The sequence below is a fragment of the Megalobrama amblycephala genome, linkage group LG2, assembly GCF_018812025.1.
Source record: "Megalobrama amblycephala isolate DHTTF-2021 linkage group LG2, ASM1881202v1, whole genome shotgun sequence".
NCBI lineage: Eukaryota > Metazoa > Chordata > Actinopteri > Cypriniformes > Xenocyprididae > Megalobrama > Megalobrama amblycephala.
This window is the reverse complement of record NC_063045.1, coordinates 26478706-26502993: the sequence shown is the minus strand read 5'-3', so window position 1 is coordinate 26502993 and position 24288 is coordinate 26478706. Positions and strand designations below refer to the sequence as shown.

At 38.8% G+C, this 24288-nt stretch overlaps 1 protein-coding gene across 2 annotated transcripts in view; it reads left to right on the top strand.

Moving 5' to 3' along the window:
• cntnap5b (contactin associated protein family member 5b) overlaps positions 1-24288 on the top strand; it is a 76178-nt gene that overhangs the window by 23489 nt on the left and 28401 nt on the right. For both annotated transcript variants that reach the window (XM_048168637.1, XM_048168647.1), the window contains 6 exons: positions 5926-6129; positions 9291-9475; positions 10246-10389; positions 15202-15466; positions 22988-23131; positions 23994-24165. In XM_048168637.1, the coding sequence (XP_048024594.1) occupies positions 5926-6129; positions 9291-9475; positions 10246-10389; positions 15202-15466; positions 22988-23131; positions 23994-24165 (1114 nt within the window). The remainder of the gene's footprint in view (positions 1-5925; positions 6130-9290; positions 9476-10245; positions 10390-15201; positions 15467-22987; positions 23132-23993; positions 24166-24288) is intronic.

Here is a 24288-nt window from a genome sequence, read left to right as displayed (position 1 = left end):
GATTTTTTTACAGAGTGGTCTCAACAGAAAAAAAATCACATGCAAAAATCAGACCAAATTTTCGTGCTGAACATTCATGTTGTTGTGAAAAGCCCTTTATGCTGCCATGCAGAATTATGGGACATTTAGTTTTGTCATACAAGTCAACATATTACAACCCAGCTAAATTAGTTTTATTGCTCTTTCATCGAAGCACATACAATGCAAATTCACAATTAAAACTTTATTTAGCTTAAGCCGCGCACACTTAACGACTGTAAGGCCGATTATGAATGTAAATTGATACTTATGACTGATCGCGCTCAAACGCGTCCAGTCAGAGCCAGTTGCGTTCAGTCTGCGATTGCGGTCGGTGTTCAAATTCCATGTGTGAGTATATAAATGGGCTCCAGTCGAAGGAAACAATCGGTATGTGTGTTCAGTTCAGTCTTAGAATGTTTCAGATAATCGTTAGGTGTGTCCTCGGCTTTAGTAGCAATTAGCTTTTCCATGTCTGCAATGAAATTGTTTAATTGTCGCGCTCTGAACTCTGAAAGATCTGAAGAAAATCCTGAGTTTCCTGACTGAAAATTTCGATATTGTGGTGATGTTTGTGCCATCTTGCACACAAGGATGAAAAAGCAAGCAAGCTGTGGTTTCAAACGTTCAGCTAGTCTGTTTTTAGCTGTAGCTAGTTCACTGTAACACTGTTTTACTGCAGTCGTGTTGAGTTGGTTTAGACTTGCCTTCCCTGGGTATCAAAGTGCAGAGTAACAATCAATCGGTTACCTCAAGGGTAGCCAGCACCACACGTCTTGCGCTTGAAATATTTATAACGCAGTCTTGCTAGTGCTCGTTTTCTCTCTCTTTTCTCTATCCCTCATTCCTTCATTGTTCCTTTCTCTCAGTCTCTCCTCAGGTGCTTTGTATTTGCAGTCTGTGCACTAGCTGCACCGATTGTCAATTCAAAGCTTGACTCGGCGGCCTATCACCGCCATGTTTATTTTCTAAGCGTTAATTTTGTGAGATAGGGCAGAATGTGACACCGCTGGGGGCGACTCGGTTTACCACGTTGATCAAACATGATAAGTGTATGCTGACCACACAGTATTTCAGTAATAGGGTTTGATAACGGAGACTGTAGTGCTTTCTCAAAGTCAGACCGCTGGCAGGTTAGCCCTAGCATTAGCAGCGGCTGCACTCTTGCAATCCAAAGGAGCCATGGATGAATCAAGCAGTGAATTAGTGCTCGGTAATTACGTTTATAATTAGCCCTGCGCTAGTAGACGTTGAACATACAATGGCTTCACAAGTCATCGCTCAATATTAGTACAAAGGGCATATAAACAGGGATGGAAAGAGTACTGAAAAATGTACTCAAGTAGAGTAAAAAATACTAGTCCAAAAAAACACTCGAGTAAGAGTAAACGTTTAGCTTATTTAAAAGTACTCATGAGTACTGAGCTGTGGATTCTACCTCCCTTATAATAAACACTGTGTTTAAACTCTGTACATACTGTAATTCACATTGTCTTTTGCTGTTTATCAGAAAGAATGACAAATATCTATGCCCTCCAGCATGTTTTAATTTTGACTTTTTAAAACATATCAGTGATAAAATGTATCTACTTCCAAAAAAATAAGGAAAGACTATTACATATTTGAAAAATGAAAAAGTTATTTCACTACACTCATCAGCATTTTAAATCATAATGTATAAAAAAAAGATTAGGTTTAAAAACAGTTGTCAGGCTTTAATGAACACTGAGCAAGCTATTGTTGGACATAAAATATCAATATTTTTTGAACAGTGCAAAAGGTACAAAATCAATAGAAAAAGAGACAGGTTAAAAAAGAGAGATATAGTCAATTTCTCTCCAGAATGGAGTCGGTGTTAACGTTTTGTGATAAAGAAATGAGAATCACTAATATTATCAAACAGTTCACCTCAAATAATGCACTGAAATAGGCAAAGATGAGGCAACATTAATTACATTGTAATTCCATATAGTATACATTGCTCACATTGCAATAATCCCAGTAGCCCAATAATCAGGGGTTAACTGGGGTTTTTAAGGCGGGGGAGCCCTAAAATGAATAGTATTGTCATTAGAATATCTGTTAAAATAAAACATTGGAATCTAAATATTTATTAATTGGCCTGTATAATTAATATATATATTTTTTTGTACCTCTTAGATGAATCTCTTTAACTGATATCACAACTCTTTAATATGATTTGTCTGTTATTATGCATGTCATTTTTCAACTTAAATGCGCAATTAGCCTAAATAATTACATAGACTATGTTTATTTTATATTAAATGGCAAATATACTTATTTATATTGTCCACAAGTTTACAACTGAGTGGAACTAATAATGTTGACCTTAAAAAAAAAAAGGTTTTTTTTGTTTGTTTTTTTGTTTTTTTGCGTGAGTTCACTCGCTAAATGAAGGTGGATTGTATGAAATGAATCAAACAAATTAACAAAAAAAAAAGTTGGTTATAAACGAACTGTAGATTTATTACATCTCCCGCTGACAGAGATGCAGTATAACGCTATGGGTCATCAATAAGGTGCATACTTTGGCCCTCCAATTTCAGTATACTAACCCTTTGACGCGTACACCAAAAACAGAAATCAGAAATTTACCTTAAAGGATTAGTTCACTTTTAAATAAACTTTCATCAAAAACTTTAATTTCTTTTCGACTGAAGAAAGAAAGACATGGACATCTTGGATGACATGGGGGTGAGTAAATTATCAGGAAAAGTTTATTTAAAAGTGAACTAATCTTTCAACATGTTTCAAATTAGAGAATGAATTAAATGCTGATACCTCAATTGAATTGATGATTGAAGGATGTTCTTCCAAGTCAGCCATGATTAACAGCAGTTGGCACCATCTACTGTTGTGGTTCAAGTTTTCTATTTGCGATTTGATTCGATTGGACTGTACGGGAATCACAAGATCGATTATTCTCCCCCTATCCAATCACATTGATGGTTAAAAATGAAATTAAAACAAGTGACCATAAACGGAGGGAAAATAGTGGAGTAAAATGTACTCATCACTTAAAATGTACTCAAGAAAAAGTACACCATTTTTAAACTACTTAAAAAAGTACAATTTCTGATTAAAAACTGCTTAATTACAGTAACGTGAGTATTTGTAATTTGTTACTTCACACCCCTGCATATGAACATGTCTGTTAACCTGAACTCCAGGGAAGAAATAAAGAGGAAAAACATGAAAGGGATGGAAGCAAAAAACTTGGCGTCAAACGCGGGGCAAAATAAATTCAAACATGTCTGAGACTTGGAAAGAGAAAGAGACAGAGACAGAGAGAAGGCATGCATTCAGGATAGCGCATGGTCTCCCTCCATTCATATTTCTCTTCTGGAGAATAAACCGGACGTCCTCAGCGGTGCGTTGGCCTTATTCATGCACTCCCGAATGCTCCTGAAGTCAATTAGTTTTAAATCTGTCAAGCGCCTCTGCTGCTAACTGCAATTTAAGGCCGTGGCTTCGTGGTATAAACTGTTTGTGTGTGTATGTCTGAAAAGGGGAGTGTGTAGATACGTTCTCTAAGTGTGTGTGTCCCTGTACAGTCATTAATTCACACTGGAGCACTGCTGTGTTGATGCCACCAAGAGACCCACGGATAAAGTGAGGTCTAATTCTGAGTTTGTGGACGACATTGCATGTGTGTCTTTAAGCAATAAATAGGCCCACACAGGATATGCACAATTTTTCCACATACTTTCTGTTCTAAGTGATGGGGGAAAAATTCATTAAAATTTTGTGAACTAGATCTTAAAAGAGTAAATATGGTATGAAGTTATTTTCAATCTGATACCAAGGACTGTCAAGACCAGTATTACTGATTTCAATATTATTATTATTGTTGTTGTTGTTGTGATTGCAATCTATATTATTTTAACAATTTAACGTTATACTGAAGTCATCATCGTTAACAATAAATAAACAGCAAATAAGACCTACATCATCAGCTAAATGTAAAACAATAGTATTTATATTAAATATAAAATATATTTTAAGTCAATGTTAAATGTCAATTGCCTGCAATATATTTTAGAATTTTTGTCTTTTATTAATCTTAAATTAATCCAAAATAAGATGTTCAAAGTGAAAAATAAGTAGATGGGCTTTATGTATGTATGTTTGTTTGTTTGTTGTTTGTTTTTATCCATCAGAAATTCATTGGATCTAGTGTTATATTAATCTTAATTATATATACTCGTTTTTATTAATATTTTAAATAAATTATTTTTTAGTTCATTTTTATTAATTAATTATGTTTTTATTAGACAGGTTAAATTATACAGGTTTAATTTATTTTTATTTTTATTTCAGTTTTTGTTCAGTTTTAGTTTATCTAAACTTATAAACTCATTTTAGTTACTTGCTTTGGCAACAATTCTAATTTTCATTTAGTTTGTATTTCATCTAATATTTATTTCAGAATTTTATTTTACCATACACAATCCTAAATAATAAATCATTCAACCATGATGTGATTCCACTGTGTGTTGTGTTTAGCGAGCCGTCTGGCTGAGTTCAGATGCAGTGGAGAGTTTGAACTTCATTGTTTTTGTTCTTTCCCCTCAGGAAGGATTATACAATATGCATTTTTTTTACTGCTAAACCTGGCAGTATTTTCAACTTCTTTCTATCCTTTCAGTTCTCAGGGTCATTGTTTATGTAACTTCTATGGTGATTTGATTATTGTAATGCATCTAAGAATTAAAGACTTTGAGATAAAGATACACTTCCTTATCATTCCATCTTGACATGTATTGCACCTCCATCGATACGCCAACTCATGCAAAAAGTGAAAACCAAACACATTCTCGTCTGATCTCCTTACTTTATCTAACTCAGCCTCATTGCACTTGCTGATGTTCCTGGACCCTCTGTGTTAGTTCTATATTCAGCAGACGGCTCCAAGCTCTTTGCACGGCTTTGCTTGTCATGGCTAGTTAGCTTCAGTCTCTCGCACTCCTGTGTCCGATGAGGAGAGATGGGGAAAGAGAGCAAAATGTAATGTCTGACCTCCAAGCCCGGGTCAAAATCCACATTTCTGCCTTTTACTGCCAAGGGTAGAATTTGTTCTGAAGGGTTGCTGTAAGACAGGCTTCATTTCTCTTTATATTCTGGCCAACATTTTTAAAAAGAAAATAAGATACATAAACTGACCTTAACTCTCAAGACGGGTCTTATTCAAAGACTTCATCATTGTGGTTCTTTTTTTTTTTTTTTACTTGCACCTAATAAATGAGTGACATATTGCAAACTTTTCAGTGCTTTTAATGTGTTAAATTAAATACTAAATATTATGAAATAATGAAACATTATTATTATTATTTTGTATGTATATACAAAAAAACAAAACACTTTTCCAAAGCTCAAGAGTGTCTTTGCTTTGCTTTGCTTTGCTTTGCTTTGCTTTGCTTTGCTTTGCTTTGCTTTGCTTTGCTTTGCTTTGCTTTGCTTTGCTTTGCTTTGCTTTGCTTTGCTTTGCTTTGCTTTGCTTTGCTTTGCTTTGCTTTGCTTTGCTTTGCTTTGCTTTGCTTTGCTTGGCTTGGCTTGGCTTGGCTTGGCTTGGCTTGGCTTGGCTTGGCTTTTGCTTTTGCTTTTGTTTTGTTTTGTTTTGCTTTTTGTTTTTTTCTTTGTTTTTGTCTTATGTTTTGTTTGTTTTTCTTTCCTTTGCTTTTGCATAGCTTTGGTTTACTTTGTTTTTGCGCCATTTTGTTTTGGCTTTTTCTCTTTGCTTTGTTTATAAAACATTATGAAAACATTTATTGATGAATAATGCACAATATAAAAGTTTTTATAATAAATAAGCTCAATTTTGCATATTTATCTTTCTTGGTATTTATGACCATGATGCAGATTAATTTTTCCCCTTCCATTTCTCAGAGTCGGATGTCGCAGACTTCAATGGAAGAAGCTCTTTGCTGTACCGGTTCAATCAGAAGTCCACCAGCACGGTGAAAGACGTCATCTCGCTGCGGTTTAAGAGCCAGCGTGCGGACGGGGTCCTTGTGCATGGAGAGGGACAAAGGGGCGATTACATAACACTAGAGCTGCATAAGGGCCGACTGGCCCTGCATATCAATCTGGGTGAGCAAGAGGTCTCTAGCCTTATAAACTCAAAAATCAAGTGGGAGGCCTGAAACATATTCTACACAAGCATGTGGATGCTAATGCTTCGGAAAAGCTAATTTCGTGCATTTTTGTGTTCTGAATTGTGGCAGACATTCGTAACACAATGTGATGCATCAAGGGACGCTAAACCAGGCATTTACATAAAATTTCTCGGGTCAACAATTGGGCATATTTCTACTTTGAATTATTTTATTTGAATACTTTTTGCTCTTTCTGGTTATATAAACTTCAGTATTGCATGATTAATTTTACGAATAAACCTACTTGGAGTTTTAAAACCCTCAGTTGCTTTCCTGCACCCTATATTAATGGGAATCATTCTTTAGCTGTTTTCATTTCTGTAAAAAAAGTTAAGCAAAACAACATTTAAGTGTGATCTTTGCAAGAGATTCACACTGACGTTTAGGTTATTCCACATCTATCGGTTCTGTAGAGCTCTCCTATCATTGCAGCAAGAGGAAGTGTTCACAGACACAATCGTGGCATCTTATGGTAATCACATGAGAGGCAGTTGTGAAACAAAGATTTGATTAAGAGGCCAAATCTGTGGCGTAATCACATATAAGTGTATGGAGCTGTCACAAAGAGTGGTCTAGTGTAGAGTCCCTGAGCTTTCTGAGCCTCATGTTCAATTAGCACCAGCAGTCAGACGGAATAAGCTGTATATTACACTAAGAGTGGCGGCAAGCTCTGATTGCCAAGTATACTGAGCCGAAGATTATGTTGATGCTGTTTATCAGGACAATGTTTTTGTTTTTTTGTTGTTGTTTTTTTTTTACATTTGCATTCACTCTCCGGCTGAAAGCTCTCAAAGATAATTTCAAACGCTGCATTTTGTCACCTTCACATGTGAATCTCACTAAAATGTGTCTGATTCATGTTTTGCTCCAAAATTGGAAAAGATCATATATTTAGGACCATTAAGAACTTTTGCTTTGCGAGGCAATTTTCATATATATACACTGAACAAAATTATAAACGCAACAGTTGTGTTTTTGCCCCCATTTTTCATGAGCTGAACTCAAAGATTTTTGGCCTTTTGTTGTGGTCAGCCTAAGGCACACCTGTGCAATAATCATGCTGTCTAATCAGCATCTTGCTGTCTAATCAGCCACACCTATGAGGTGGATGGATTATCTCGGCAAAGAAGAAGTGCTCACTTACACAGATTTAGACAGATTTGTGAACAATACTTGAGAGAAATAGGCCTTTTGTTTATATAGAAAAAGTCTTAGGTCTTTGAGTTCAGCTCATGAAAAATGTGGGCAAAAACATGTTTTTTTTTTTTTTTATGTTGTGTACATTTTGGGACTTTTTATTTAGAAAACAAAAAGGTTCTATCTACACAGTTGAATGGAATGCAAAAACTTTGAAGAGATTACAACAAATAATTATTATCATATTAAATACTTACCTTTTTTTCCATCACTGTCACTTCGGGAGGAAGATTTGCTTAATTGTCATGCAATTAATATCACGATGAAAAAAAAAAATGTTAATGATGCTATAAAAATAGGCTCCATTTTCTTTATGCAAAATATAATACTTTTGATTTTGTGGTGAAATATGAGCTGAACATGTTCCTGACAGTCTTCTCTCACTTTGTCAAGATACTCTGTTCTTTCTGCTCTTTTATCATCAGTACAGCAGGTTTCTTTCCAGGAAGTTCAGAAGGATCAAACAGAGGAAACGGCACATGGCACACCTTTCTCAAGCTATTTATGGCTCGTTTTGTGAAAATGTGCTAAAAAAAAAAACTGTTTGATAATTTTCTTTATAAGGTTGCCCATTATAAAGTTGCTATAAAATTAGCAACTGATAAAATGTTTGCTTCCATCAATATATTTTTTTCAATTCATTTGGCAGCATGAAATTTATTTGTTAAGTGTGCACCTGTATCAGAGTTGTTATTGTTAACTAAGATTAAGGGGCGTTTAACTTTTCTTTCTTTTTTTTTTTTTCATTTACACGACAACAGCATTTTGGGGGCCTGAAAATGCAAACTTTTTCTTACATTTTTTTTACATCGTCTCTATGTAAACTACAAAAACGTGAATTTGTGAAAACTGGCGTCATGCGCACGTATTGCAAGTTTATTCAATCTATAGGTGTGTAGTGTTTCTTTACAGAGTGACATCGCCAACTACTGGCCTGGCATGAATGATACAGAGTTTTTACTCGTTTTCACAGATCCATGTAAACAGGGAAGGGATTGAACAGGGATTGAACAAACATTTTTTGGTACATTGTTGTCCTGTAAACATACCTTAAAACTAATAAATATTTTTTTGTTAATCGAAATAAAGTTAAATTCAAATAAAATTTAAATATTAGATGAAAAACTTAAAAAAAAATGCCTGACTGAAATAAAATAAGTTTGAAAAAAAAAAAAAAAAAAAACTAATAAATAATATAATATAGTATATAAATAATACTAAAATAACACTGACCAGGGGTGCGTTTCCTGTGCAATGTGATGGATGTCACACAAAGGTGGAGGAGTAATAACTTCTAATGAATCTATTCAGGATCTCCAGATGCTGCTGTAACAAACATGGCACCCAATGACTACTTCACTGTTTTTGTTCCATGTCATTTTGCTTTATTTGATGTTTGATTCATCACAGGTTCCCTCATATGTCATTCTCCATACTACATTATGCATATGCGCAAAAAAACGCGCTGATTGTTGACATGCTAATACTGTATATAGATTAACATTTATATACAGTTTTTATATACAGTTAATTTATATATATATTAATGGAATGAAATATATAGAAGGTACTAAATGTTAGTTTGCTAATTGTGTCCAAGAGCATTTAAATCCACATGTCATTTAACAAGAAATGCTTCTAGCCACAGCTTGGGAGCTGTAGTTCCAACCACGTAAGCTTGTGAATGTTCACTGGTTTCGGGAAATGCCAAATCATTGAACTACATTTGTAACGGCGGAAACTGCAATCATAGTTGGCTAACAATGCTTTCGGGAAACGCACCACTCTACAGTTTCTAATAGACAACTTTTGTCATTGCAGAGCGACAGTTTAAAGGGTTTACATTTGCATGCCCCTGTGTAGTGTTGCTAGTAAACTCTCTCTGTCTTCTCTTTCAAGACGACGCTAAGACGCACCCCAGCAGTGGCCATGTTTCTGTGTTTCTGGGTAGTCTTCTGGACGACCAGCATTGGCACTCCGTCCTGATCGAGCGATTTAACAAACAGATCAATTTCACTGTGGACAGACTAACCAAACACGTGAGGACAGGTGGGCTCGATGATTCGCTGGAAGTCGATTATGAGGTGAGAATGTTTTTGACTACTTGCATTGTTTTATTACATTTTTGTAAAGTATGCTTAGCAGATCCATATGGAAAAAGTAACTTTTTTTATCCTGAAATACAGATTTTTGTCAAATGAAATGCTACCTAGAATCAATTTAATAAACTGAATGTTTAACTTATTAGTTTTAATAAATTTATTAATGCATTATTTTAAGAGATATAGAATAAATGTACTCATTTATTATTAATAATTAATCATTTTAAAAATGATCCATTGTAGTCAGTTTTGTCCCCCTTTTGATCTCCTTTGATCTCCAGACAATTTGTATTGTCTGTTTTTTGTTTGTTGTTTATGTGTTGCACTTTGAAGTGCATTTTATGAAATACGCTATGCAAGCAAAATATAATAAAAACAACAATAATAGTGTTTATTTGTTTGATGTTTACATCGTTTGTTGCACTTTGAAGAGCATTAAATGTGCTATACATGTAAAGAAAATAATAATAACAACGATATTTTATTTTTTTTATTTTATTTTATTTAGATTTGCCTCAAAGCAGTGCATAAAATTCTGCAGATTTCATCTGGACCTGGATAAATGCTTGACTACATGTAATCTGTAGCATGTTGGTTTAAAGATTGGTATCATGGTGACCATAATCAAGTAATTTTGATTGGTTAAGAGTATAACAACTCAGGTGCCAAATCACTTGACTAATGATTGGATGCATTTCTCACTGTGTTGTCAAACCTCTCCATCACTGTTGTTTTTTATTCATTTCACAAAGCTCAGTTTTGGAGGCATCCCTCTTCCTGGAAAACCAGGCACGTTCCTGCGGAAAAACTTCCATGGATGTATGGAGAACCTCTACTACAACGGTGTCAACATCATCGACCTAGCCAAACGACGCAAACCTCAGATCTACAGTGTGGTGAGGATGCTTATCTTTCACATTTATCATTGATAATCTCATACAATAGTTATTGTTGTTGTCAGGCCATGAAAAGCTATAAATTAGGAAAAATCACCACAGGTCTTGATGAATTAGCAATCCCATCCACTCCATAATGAATGGTTCTTGACCTGAGTATTTAGTGATTTCTCCCTAATAGCACCAGCATGGAGAGGCGCCAGAACATTCTGCAGCCAAGTTTGTGGATTGTGATGAATTTTCATAGTTGGGGCACAAACAGTGTTTGTAGAGAGATTGATTTATATTTTCGTTCTCATTAGTTTTAACCAGAATTTTTGCAGAAATGCATCTTAACGCTGGTGTAGTTCTCTGTGGAACTGGGCAGCAGGGAGCGAAATGGAGTGGTTCAGATTTTTTTGAGCCGTCGCCAGTATACTATGGCACCACAAGGGAGCTTTTTAAGAGAATGAATTGTGGTTTTGTCCACATTATTCCCACAGCGCTGAGAGCCGTGTCATTAAAATATCTTTTACAAGGTGGGCAATCAGTCTCCAAGAGCTGCTCAGGCCTTGGATTACGCCTCATAAATGATCCACTGACGAAATACCTCATAAAATCATACCTCGCGAAAGGTCTGGGGACTAAATTACAGTCATTTTGAAATGAAGGAGGGGTTTTAATGAGAGGGATGACTTTGTGTTACAACACATTTCTACTTCTTCATCTCGCTACATTACAACTGTGATGTTCAAATGTCTGTCTTATTTAACATTTGGTTGTATTGAGATATTTGCTGTAAATGTACAATATATAATTGTTAGATAGATAGATAGATAGATAGATAGATAGATAGATAGATAGATAGATAGATAGATAGATAGATAGATAGATAGATAGATAGATAGATAGATAGATAGATAGATAGATAGATAGATAGATAGATAGATAGATAGATAGATAGATAGATAGATAGATAGATAGATAGATAGATAGATAGATAGATAGATAGATAGATAGATAGATAGATAGATAGATAGATTGATTGATTGATTGATTGATTGATTGATTGATGCAGCACCGGAATATAAATCCACAGTCCTGCTTTATTGTTCCACATTTTCCCAGTTCACAGTTTCCACAAGGAATCACAGTCCTCTAAATCAAGTAACTTTCAGAAGATCCTATTCTTCTGGTCTGGTATTGTTAGTGCCCATTTCCCCACTGTGATTATGTGTAATGGCTTGTCGTCCACTGTCATATCATGTCACATCAGTGCAGTGGACTACACCAGAGCACAGCTAATCACTCCAGCCATTAATCTGGCCCACATGCTGGATATTGCATCCTTTAATGGACCGGGAGGGAGTTCAGCGGGACTCTGGTACTAATGACGGAGAGGACCGAGTCCCACTTAGTCTGTGCCACCCTCTGAGAATTTCACAGCGGACACCTCCGCTCTCTCTCTGGCTCTCTCTCTCAATTATGCAGTAAGTTTTCAGTGAGGCAAATATACAGGCTCCTAAGGGGCCTTTGGAGCCCAATTAGGGCCAGGCAATGAGGCATGGTGTCTCTTGAGCGACTAGCACAATCATAGTGGGACTTTATTGGAATGCACTGTCTGGGATTACTAGGGTCAAAAAGTCTTTTTAAAAAAATGTTTTTATGTCTGTTATATTACGTTTGGATGTATCCTAATCAGTTTGATTTGACTAGGTTTTTGAGTTTTGACACTGCAAAAAAAATCATTTTCTTATTTATTTTCTTTTTTTTTTACTAGTAAAATATTTCAAGTAACACTTTACAATAAGGTTCATTAGTTAACATTAGTTAACATTAGTTAAAATTTCCGCATTTACTAATACATTATTAAAATCTTGTTAACATTAGTTAATGCACTGTGAACTAACATGAACAAACAATGAACAACTTTTATTTTCATTAACTAACGTTAACAAAGATTAGTAAATAAAGTAACAAATGTATTGCTCATGGTTAGTTCATGTTAGTTAATGAACCTTATTGTAGTTTTAGTAGTATTGAAGTGTTTCATATTTCAGCTTCTTGGCATTTACTCTAGAAGCAAAATTTCATAAAAAAATCACTTTGTTTTCGGAAATTATACTGTTTAGTTATTAAAAAAAAAAAAAAAATGTTTATTTTTCTTACCCCATTTTCCAAATATTTCAATATATTTAAATATATAAGAATATATTCTGGTTTGTGCAAATAAATATAATTTAAAATATCTGAAAACTTAATATTAAATATTGCTTGATATTCATATTAAAGTGGTAATTAATAAATAATAACAGTATTTAATTACTTTCTTATTATTTCATTTCCTAAATATTTATTTATTTTCTTTTTTTAATCACATCTAACATAAAAGTTTGTATACACACACACACACACACACACACACACACACACACACACACACAACACACACACACACACACACACACACACACACACTTCATTACAGAAGAAAAATGCAAATACGAAAGATGTTTCCTGTTGGCTTTAAAGGGTTCGTTCACCCAAAAATGAAAATTCTGTCTTTAATTACTCACCCTCATGCCATTCCAAATCTGTAAGGCCTTCGTTCATCTTCGGAACACAAATTAAAGGGAATGATGACGTCAAATGGTTGCACTCAGTGAGCTACTGACATTACCCTGTTGTTATTTTTACCGTAACACAACTCGAAATATAATATACGATGACATTGTGCAGCTTTTGGTTGTAGTTGCCAGTCGAAGGTCAACAAGAGAAGCAATGCAAGTCTTCAAAGCTTTACTAGCAATAAGAGGAGAAATGAATGTTAAGTTGTGAAGAATATGGATGAATAAAACTTCCTAAAGACCCGCGCCTTTGTTCTCTTCACTTTAGACCTGATGCCTTTGAGGCTTTTAGTAGACCACAGCAACTGAAAGAGCTTACAGTTGCCGATGGATATAAGTGTATGCTTTAACCAAATGCCGCACCTGTCGTGGAGACTGACAAGGGCAGCTTATATAACATATATATATATATAATATAATCTCGATTGAGACAGACTGCCTCAAAGCTTGTGTGTGCTGTGATGCACGAGATATCTGTGATCGCATAAAACAGTAGCATCTTCTCAGCATGTTTAACTGTGTGTATGCATTCAGGTGATCAGACGATTCATACGTCAATCATACAATAGTAGTTTGAATAGCCACAGAGACATTGCACGTCTTTCATGCTTTCATCCTCACTAATTTTGCACTCTGGCTCATATTGAAAAGGCTGTCTGGGTTTTAAAAGGAACCCTGCAGATATTAAGACTTGTATGTGTTACTAGATTACCGTTGCACTAAAACATACAGATGAAAAGGCATATCAAAGGCATCAAGTGGAGAGAACAAAGATGCAGTTAGGAAGTTTTATTCATCCACATTCTTCACAACTTCCCATTTTTTTCTTCTCTTCGCTTGTAAAGCAGTAAAGGCTTACATCGTTTCTCTTGTTGTCCATCGACTGAAAATTACAACCAAAAGCTGCACAATGTGTCATCGTATTTCGAGTTGTGTTGTGGTAAAAATAACAACAGGGCAGTGTCCGTAGCTCAGTGAGTGCAACCATTTGACGTCATCGACATAGAACACACTGTGCACCTAAACAAAATGGTGCCGCCCATTGTCCAAATATGCCATGGATTTTTTAAATAACGTAAATCTTTCATGAGGTTTTTTACTATATATTTCAGTAAGAAACATCATTTACTTTATATTAAGCCATACAAGTCTTAATACCATGGGTTCCCTTTAAGATATTTTGATGAAATCCGAGATGTTTTTTTATCCTCCACTGAAAGCAATGAAATTACATTTGATTTTATTCAACAAATTTGTCTCTCTCGTCTGCAATGTGAATAGCGTATGAGAATGTCAGGGGAGATATGAATTTGTTGAATAAAGTCTTTATTTTTGTTTTATTTTTGCACACAAAAAGTATTCTTGTCGCTTCATAAAATTAAGGTTGAACCACTGTAGTCACGTTGACTATTTTAACAATGTTTTTACTACTTTTCTGGACCTTGAATGATGGTAATTTTGTTGCTTTCAATGGAGGATAAAAACCTCTCGGATTTCATCAAAATATCTTAATTTGTGTTCCGAAGATGAACAAAGGTCTTACAGGTGTAGAACGACATGAGGGTGAGTAATTAATGACAGACATTTCATTTTTGGGTGAACTAACCCTTTAATCAAATTTATTTTCTTCGAGATGGGGCCGAGTATGTCACCACAGGCTTGGGGTGTTTCTGTGGTGTTTGGGGTTTTATTGGATTGTGTTTAGCTAGCGCTCTGTCACCTTCCTTACTTAAAGAATCCAAACACGTTGTATTTCCTCTAACAGTTCCCCGTGCAATAGTCCGACAGTCTGGAGCCGGCCCTGTTGTGGTTTGCTGTCTGAGACCACACAGGAAGACGGATCAATGGATTGTCCACTATATAGTCCAGTGCCATTGGACTGTTGGTCTAAAAACAGACCCCTATTCTGTTTCCGTGGAGACCTGCAGTCTTCGAAGTCCTGACATTTGACTTACTGTTTATTCCCCTGTCACTCCGTCTGCCTGCCTGAGGGCAAAACCTGTCAAAGAAGGAAAGGAACATATTTCTGCATGGCTTTGTGTTTAGATTTGGGTAAAATTGTTTGTTTTTGTGTAAACACTGAAATATTTTCTACATTTGTCCTTAAAGGAATAGTTCACCCAAAAATACCGCTGCACAACCATAAGTTGATCTTTTTTTCTCAGTTTTAACAACTAACCATCCAACCCATAACCTGTCTTTTCAGGGGAACGTGACTTTTACCTGCTCAGATGCTCAACTGGTTTGCGCCACCTTTCTGAGTTCCAGCAGCAGTTTTTTATCGCTTCCACTGGATGCTGCCACGGAAACGCTGTCGGTGACCTTCCAGTTCCGAACGTGGAACCGGGAAGGGATGTTACTGTCAGCCTGGCTGAGGCGAGAGTCTGAGAGACTGCTTTTGCTTCTCATTCATGGGCAGCTTAGATGCACGCACCACAGATCAGCCCTTCAAAGCTCTGACATAGTCATCGGTGAGACATCTACTTCTGTAAATGTAAATTTCTGGAGCTCAGCTTGTGGGATTTGAACCTATAACCTTCCGGTTGTCATCTTTATCCACTTGTTCAATAAACACAAAATAATTTTGCAATTAAAATCATAATATCCCAAAAAATATTACTAATAATAATATTTTTAATTTATTTTTATTATTTATATTCATTTATTACTTTATTTTTTATTTATTCAGTCCATCATTAAATAATTCATTCAAAATCTTCCAAAAGGTGTAGTTTATGGTTACCAGTTTCCTAAGTAATCAAACCATGCAACCAAATTAACACTTTATTTCCACTTTAGACAAGTAACTTACAGCAACTACATGTCAACCACTCTCATTAGAGTGTTAGTAGACAGTCTGCTTAATATCTGCTAACACTTTATTTTGATGCTCCCCCAATAAACAATCTACGGACTATACTGTGCTCATCGTAAATGAGTACACCCCCTTTGAAAAGTAACATTTTAAACAATATCTCAATGAACACAAAAACTATTTCCACTATTTTCCAACTATTTGACAAAACTAAGTTTAATATAACATCTGTTCAACTTATAACATGAAATGTTAATAATATAACTTAGATTACACATTTTTCAGTTTTACTCAAATTAGGGTGATGCAAAAATGAGTACGCCCCACAACAAAAACTACTACATCTAGTACTTTGTATGGCCTCCATGATTTTTAATGACAGCACCAATTCTTCTAGGCATGGAATAAACAAGTTGGCAACATTTTGCAACATCTATCTTTTTCCATTCTTCAAGAATGACCTCTTTTAGAGACTGGATGCTGGATGGAGAGTGATGCTCAACTTGTCTCTTCAGAATTCCCCAAAGGTGTTTGATTGGGTTCAGATCAGGAGACATACTTGGCCACTGAATCACTTTCACCCTGTTCTTCTTTAGAAATGTGTTTAGGACCATTGTCATGTTGGAAAAGTGCACGACGACCAAGGGCACGGAGTGATGGTAGCATCTTCTCTTTCAGTATAGAGCAGTACATCTGTGAATTCATGATGCCATCAATGCAGCTCCCTGACACCAGCAGCACTCATGCAGCCCCACATAAGGACACTGCCACCACCATGTTTCACTGTAGGCACCATGCATTTTTCTTTGTATTCCTCACATTTGTAAAGCCATACAGTTTTGAAGCCATCAGTTCCAAAAACATTTATCTTGGTCTCATCACTCCAGAGTATAGAGTCCCAGTAGTCTTCATCTTTGTCAGCATGGGCCCTGGCAAACTCTAGGCGGGCTTTTTTGTGCCTGGGCTTTAGGAAAGGCTTCTTTCATGGACGGCATCCATGCATGCCATTCCTCTGCAGTGTACGCCGTATCGTGTCACGGGAAATAGTCACCCCAGTTTGGCTTTCTACTTTAGATAACTGCAGTGAACTTGCATGCCGACTCTATTCAACCCTTTTCAACAGAAGACACTCCTGTCGAGGTGTTAACTTCCGTGGACGACCTGGACGTCTCTGTGAGATGATTGCAGTTCCATCTTTTTTACATTTTTTTACCACTTTTGCTACAGTATTCTGACTGATAAGTAAAGCTTTGCTGATCTTCTTGTCGACTTCACCTTTCTGGTGTAAAGAAATTATTTTCTTTCTCAGGTCTTGTGACATTTCTTTTCCATGTGGTGCCATTGCTGACAGCATGAAATGGGAAGAGGTTTTAACACCCTTTTATAGTCAACTGTCTGCTGGACACCTGTGTAATGAATAAACAGACTCACCTGTGGTTGAATTCTTGTTAAATTTGACATTTGTAGTCTAAAATGTATCTTTGCTCCAGAGACATTCAGTGGGGTCTACTCATTTTTGCATCACCCTAATTTGAGTTATATTATTAACCTTACTTTCATGTTATAAGTTAAACAGATGTTGTATAAAACTTAGTCTTGTCAACATTTTGGAAATGGTTTTTGTGTTCATTGAGATTGTTTAAAATGTTACTTTTCAAAGGGGGTGTACTCATTTACGCTGAGCACTGTAAGTAACTTTGCAACTACATGTCAACTTATTCTACTAACCCTAACTTTAACCTAACAGTCTACTAATACTCCAATGAGAGTTAGTTGACATGTAGTTGCAAAGTTACTTAAAGGGTTAGTTCACCCAAAAATGAAAATTCTGTAATTAAGTACTTTTTTTAATTATTTTTTTTCATTCAGTTCTCCCATAAGGATTTCAAAAACATCTTCGTTAAAGCATTATAAGCCATGAACCAAGCCAACCAGCTACAAGATGAAACATAACATTACAAACTTTGATTTGAAGCAAAAAATATTTGAAAATTGGACAAAAATGCAAAGGTACAAGAATGTGTGCTTAACAACTTTAATTATGTAAAGTAGGATTTTAGACCAATGACAATTCACTAGGCGGGACTAAACACAACACTACCTAAAGTTAAACTCGATTTTCTGCTCAACACATTTTGGCAGGCATATCTGTAGAGAAAAATAAGCTTCATTTAAAATATAATATTAGTAATATTGCTATTCTTAATAATTTTCTATGATTATTATTAGTAGTAGTGGTAGTAGTATTAACAATATAATTAGGGCTGTCAATCGATTAAAAATTTTAATCTAATTAATTACATACTCTGTGATTAATTAATCTAAATTAATCGCATACATAATTTTTGCTGTGAAAGTATTAAATATTTCAATTCAAATGAATCAATGCAGGGTTTTTCCTGGGTCAAAAATGGTCTTCAGTGGTGACAGACATGGTCATCCACACAAACAGTAAAAAGTGCCCTACCCACGTGATCTGCGAGCCCGATACTGACAATAAAGTACCCGTCACTCTCACTGTAATTCTTTCTTGCCCTCTTGGCAAAAAAAAAAAAAAAAAAGTGATTCCCATTCAGTCGGTCACGTTCGACGTACGTCGGACAGACCGACGAATAGGAATCTCGCTAGAGAGGCCAATCTACTTCGAGTGTAACTAAAACGAGCCAATGCACATTGGCATGCAATCATATGCATCAGCTGCTCGCCTCGCAGCGCGGGTATATAATGAGCAGCAGGTGCGTTGCATCTTCAGCTTTTCGCTTCGGAGCCGAACGGTGTTTGTTCCTGTTCTCTGCAAGCGAGTGTCTGCTAGAAGACGAGTCAAGCTTTTTGGTTGAACTTCTCTTTTTTTCCGAGTGCGGGCGAACAGCACAGCAGCGGGGTCGAAGTCCTCTCTTTTTCTGTTTTTGTTTCGCTTGCCGTTTTTGAGCAAATAGCTGTTTTGACAGCGTCAGAAGGCTGTTCTCACGGCCGGTACGGTGCGCTTTTGAGCGCTGAAAAGCCGTTTTTACGGCTGGTAAGAGTGAGCGCCTTCAAAGAGAGAGAGAGAGCACACGACAGGCTGCACACAATCCCTGTCTGCGTTGCGGCGGCCGTTCCCCTGCGTGCTTCAGCACTTTTAAAAGAGTAAAGTCCCCGAAAGAGCTTACACAAGTAGATTCGCGTCTTTTTAAAGATGACATCCAACTTGTGTTTCTGGATGCGGTCGTTCCTGTCCTCACTGACGGCCACGATCACTGTTTCACATGTCTGGGCGCGTGTTGAAACGATGTTCGTGGGTGTTTCATGTTTTCATATGAGAACATGATCACGTCGACACGCCGGTCGTGACTCTTCTTTCTCCGGGAAGCTTGAGTCCCCTCTGTTGTTGGCCAGCTGCCGCTTGTGTGTAAGAGCACAGCCGCGGGTCTGCCCGACACTCTGGGAGACCGTGGAGATTAGCGAGAGCAAACCTCTCGCTCCTCTGCGTGTCGTGTGCCGTCGAGCTGCCGGGCTGCAGCGCGGGTTGTCACGGCAACCCAGCGCTCGCTCGGCGCTCTAGATGCGCGGTTCCCTTGCATAATCTCCATTGTAGCGCCCTCTCTGGTGCACCAGAATAGGTCTACTTTGCTGATATGGCTTGGGTGACATGAGGTTGAGGGGTTCCTTCAGGGAACCAACCCCCTAGGGCCCCTCCCTCTCTAGCGCATTGCAAGCTGTGCAGTTTCTGGATTGGATTGCTGGTCCTTCTCATAGGGGAACCTAGCATTTCATTCAGAGCTCCAGCTGAGGGACAGACGTTGATTGCAGCATTGGAGAGAGTGCTGTTATGCTCTGGAAATGAGGGTGACGCTGCCCACTGTAATGGTGTGTGCTTATGCTGACTCAGATTCAGAGTTTACAGCCATGCTTTCCTGGGTCTTCCAGATGTGCATGGAAAACTTGGCAGTATGGCAGCCATGGCCATCAAGGTGGTCTACGCTCCCGTCGCATGTCGCAACTCGCCCGCCATCTCCTCCTCTGGAGTCAGAAGCGTCTGAGGTCGCTTCGTGCCATTCTTGTCCCTGGTGTGCTCAGCCATGTGGCCGACGAGCTATCACGAGCTGAACTGCCAGGAGAGTGGCGACTCCACCCCCAGGTGGTCCAGCTGATCTGGAGAGAGTTTGGAGAGGCTCAGGTAGACCTGTTTGCCTCACCGGAAACCTCCCACTGCCAGTTGTTTTACCCCCTGTCCGAGGGAACACTCGGGACAGACGCACTGGCACTCAGCTGGCCCCGGGGCCTTCGCAAATATGCGTTTCCCCCAGTGAGCCTACTTGCACAGACCCTGTGCAAAGTCAGGGAGGACGAGGAGCAGGTCCTCTTAGTTGCGCCCTATTGGCCCAACCAGACCTGGTTCCCAGAACTTTCACTCCTTGCGACAGCCCTCCCTGGCCCATTCCTCTGAGGAAGGACCTTCTTCTCAGAGACGGGGCACTCTTTGGCACCCACGTCCAGACCTCTGGAAACTCCATGTCTGGTCCCTGGACGGGACGCGGAGGTTCTAGGTGACTTACCCCCTGAGGTACTTAACACCATCACTTCGACACGTGCACTGTCTACGAGACGTGCTTACGCCTCGAAGTGGAACCTGTTCGTCGAGTGGTGCTCTTCTCGCCGAGAAGACCCCCGAAGATGCTCGATCGGAGTCATGCTTTCCTTCTTGCAGCAAGGGTTGGAGCGTAGGCTGTCCCCTCCACCCTCAAAGTCCACACTGCTGCTATCTCCGCTTACCACAACCACATAGATGGCAAATCTGTTGGTCAGCACGACCTGGTCGTCAGGTTCCTTAGGGGGCGAGACGGTTAAATCCTCCTCGTCCCCCCTCCATACCCTCTTGGGACCTCGCTCTGGTGCTAAGAGCACTTCAGATTGCTCTCTTTGAGCCTTTGCAATCGGCAGACTTAAAGATTCTGTCTATGAAGACTTTGCTGCTGGTTGCATTGGCCTCCATCAAGAGGGTAGGGGACCTGCAGTCATTTTCGGTCGACGAATCGTGCCTGGAGTTCGGGCCGGGTGATAGCCACGTGGTACTAAGACCCTGGCCTGGCTATGTGCCCAAGGTTCCTACCACTCCCTTCAGGGACCAGGTGGTGAGCCTGCAAGCGCTGCCCTCAGAGGAGGCAGACCCAGCCTTGGCTTTGCTCTGTCCAGTTCGCGCTTTGCGACAGTACATAGACAGAACCCAAAGCCTCAGGACCTCAGACCAGCTCTTTGTCTGTTATGGAGGCCAGCAGAAGGGAAAGGCTGTCTCCAAGCAGAGGATGGCCCACTGTATAGTGGATGCCATCGCCCTGGCTTACCAAGCTCAGGGCGTGCCCTGCCCGCTCAGATTGCATGCTCACTCCACGAGAGGTGTCGCATCCTCCTGGGCGCTGGCTCGTGGCGCCTCGCTGACAGACATTTGTAGAGCTGCGGGCTGGGCGACACCTAACACGTTCACTAGATACTATAGCCTTTGTGTCGAGCCGGTCTCCTCCCGTGTTCTCGCCACAGGTCAGAGGCACGGAGAGGCCCCGGCTTAGTGTCGGCTTGCTGCGCTACATGCGCTTCTTTTCCCCAGAGAGTCCCTACAGGGCAGACCCTGTCGAGTCCTCCGATATCCCTTCGGCAGCCGACGTGGCGGAGCGTCTGGCGCCAGGCCTATACTCCGTTGTATCCTTGAGAACCGGGTTTAGGCTGGGTTCCATATGTGTGACCCTACGGGGATCCCATATGGTTGGTTCCACGGTTGCTCCTAAATGAAGCCCGTGTCTTTCCCTCTGGGAGAACCTACCCTTCATCGGGTTGGAGTCACTCCAGCTCTTCCATATGTAGCACAGCCCTACAGGGTTAGTCCATATGTTCTTCTCCACATAACTCCTTCGGGGAAGGATGTGGCTTCCGCAGCGTTCCTTTCCCAGCGAAAGGGTACGCTTTCCCAACGTTATCCAATAGTCTCACTGAATGGGTTTTGGGGAACAGCAGTGATCGACTCTCTCTGTGTTAGCCCTGTCCCACCATCCTCAGGCAAGGGGGTTCAGGTGGCTTACAACAGAGCGCTGGAAGGGGGCAGCTCCTGTGGCGCTTTGGTAGGGATTCCTATTCGTCGGTCTGTCCGACGTACGTCGAACGTGACCGACTGAATGGGAACGTCTCGGTTACAAAGGTAACCCTCGTTCCCTGAAGGAGGGAACGGAGACGTACGTCCCGTCGCCACAGTCGCTGTACCCCGCTGATGCTGCCGCCTATCCGGTTCGGCTCCTCAGGGAAAACCTGAAGATGCAACGCACCTGCTGCTCATTATATACCCGCGCTGCGAGGCGAGCAGCTGATGCATATGATTGCATGCCAATGTGCATTGGCTCGTTTTAGTTACACTCGAAGTAGATTGGCCTCTCTAGCGAGATTCCTATTCGTCGGTCTGTCCGACGTACGTCTCTGTTCCCTCCTTCAGGGAACGAGGGTTACCTTTGTAACCGAGACGTTTTATAGCTTTTTATTTTTTTTAATGCGTTATTTTTTCTCAGATTAATTAATCGAAATTAACGAGTTATTTTGACAGCCCTAAATATAATATAATAATTATTGTTAATATAATAACAATAGTACTGATAATAATAAAAGTAATTATTATTATTATTATTATTATTATTATGCTGTCTCAAATATGCAAAGTCTCGGCAGTTGTTTTGTCACTGCAAATCACTGTCGAAACAAACGCGCATTTTGTCTAATTATAATTAGCTCATATTAAGAACAACAGATGTGAAAGGGAAGTCCCTCCAAGGGATTAATATACAAGGTTACTCATTTTTCTTCGCATGTGCGTCTTCAATATACAACAACATGAACAAAATCCAATCCCGCGAGCACACATTTGCCCTAAAAGCGTTTACCGAGAATTCAAACAGGATTTTTAGTTGTAAAACACTCTTTGGCAGGCACACCTGTATGTCGACTGAATTTTGGATGTGGCTGCCTGGCAAGCTGCCATCGCAGACGGCAAACTGAATCTCTGCACGTCCCTCTCAAGGGGAATAGTGGATTCTCTGCTGGGCTGACATATGCAGATTAACTCGTTGAGCTCCAGCGCACAAACCCCAAATCTGTCAATCATTCGCCCTGATTAATGCACAGCGTTTGAGGCGTAACACCGCTCTGTGTCTTCCTCTGCCAGGTCAGGCTCTGAGTGACGGGCAGTGGCACACGGTGTCCATTAGCGTGGGAGGTTTCCAAGTTTCCCTCTCAGTGGACGACGAGCCACCATCCACCATGCAGCTGAAGGAGATCGCACAGCCTGGGAAGAGTGTGCTAATTGGCGGTAGGGTGCTAGGGCATTCAAATTAGTTAAGGGTTAGTTTTACAATTAAAAGCATTAACTAATATAAATCATAATTTAATGTAAATAAATATGTAAACAGACTGTGTGGGCTGTAATCACAATATCAACTTATTTGGTACTTTATCATCCACATTTTATCATGAATTATCAGATGTTTTAGTTTCAAGAGTACGTCACACTTCACCACAAAATTAAAAGGAAAGAAATATGGAATTATATTTTGCATAAACAAAGTGAAGCCTACAGTATTTTAGGATCATTAAGATTGTTTTCATGACAATTAAGCCCCCAACTCCCTATTTTCTTTATCATAATGCAGAGAAAAAAAATGAAAAAAAAAAAACATTCAGCAATACATTACCTTAGAGATAAATAATAATAATAACATTAATAATAAAAACATATTACAATGAGAATCATCATTAATAGGAATACACTTAAAGTAAAAGCTTCACAATAGCAACAATGGTAATGGTCCTAAAATAGGATTTACATTTTTATGAACAATATAAAATATATTTTTGTTTAGACGTGAAATGTGGCCATTTTGTGAGATTTACCCCTTTTTTAGCAGATGGTATCAGGCTGCATTCTGAGCTACTGAACTATTAAAAACGTATTCACTTATTGTGACTGATATCACACTTATTATGACTAAAAGAGCTTTATATAGCCAAAACATAGTCACTCAGGGGATAAATAAACAAAATATATTGTCAAAATATAGTCAGCGAGAAGATAAAGCTTTGCATTTAACGTTAACTACAAAAGAGAAGTTCTATTAACATTTGTTGCACTGCTACATTATTGATATTTATTATCTGTTATGTCTTTTTAACAGGTTGCCCATCAGTGTTAACCAATCAGGGCTGTCGGAATCCGACACTGGCCTATCAAGGCTGCATGCGTTCTGTTATCATTAACAACCAGCCAATCAACTTCTACCTGGTGCAGCAAGGCTTGCTGGGAAACTACAGCAAGCTCCAGTTTGACATCTGTGGCATTCATGACAGGTATATATCCATTAGTCATTCTGTTTGATATGCTAATGACTAGTGGCTTTTTAAATAAATTAATGTGATTCACTCATTATGAGATACAGTAATGAGTGACACAAAGAAGCACAGTTTCACAAC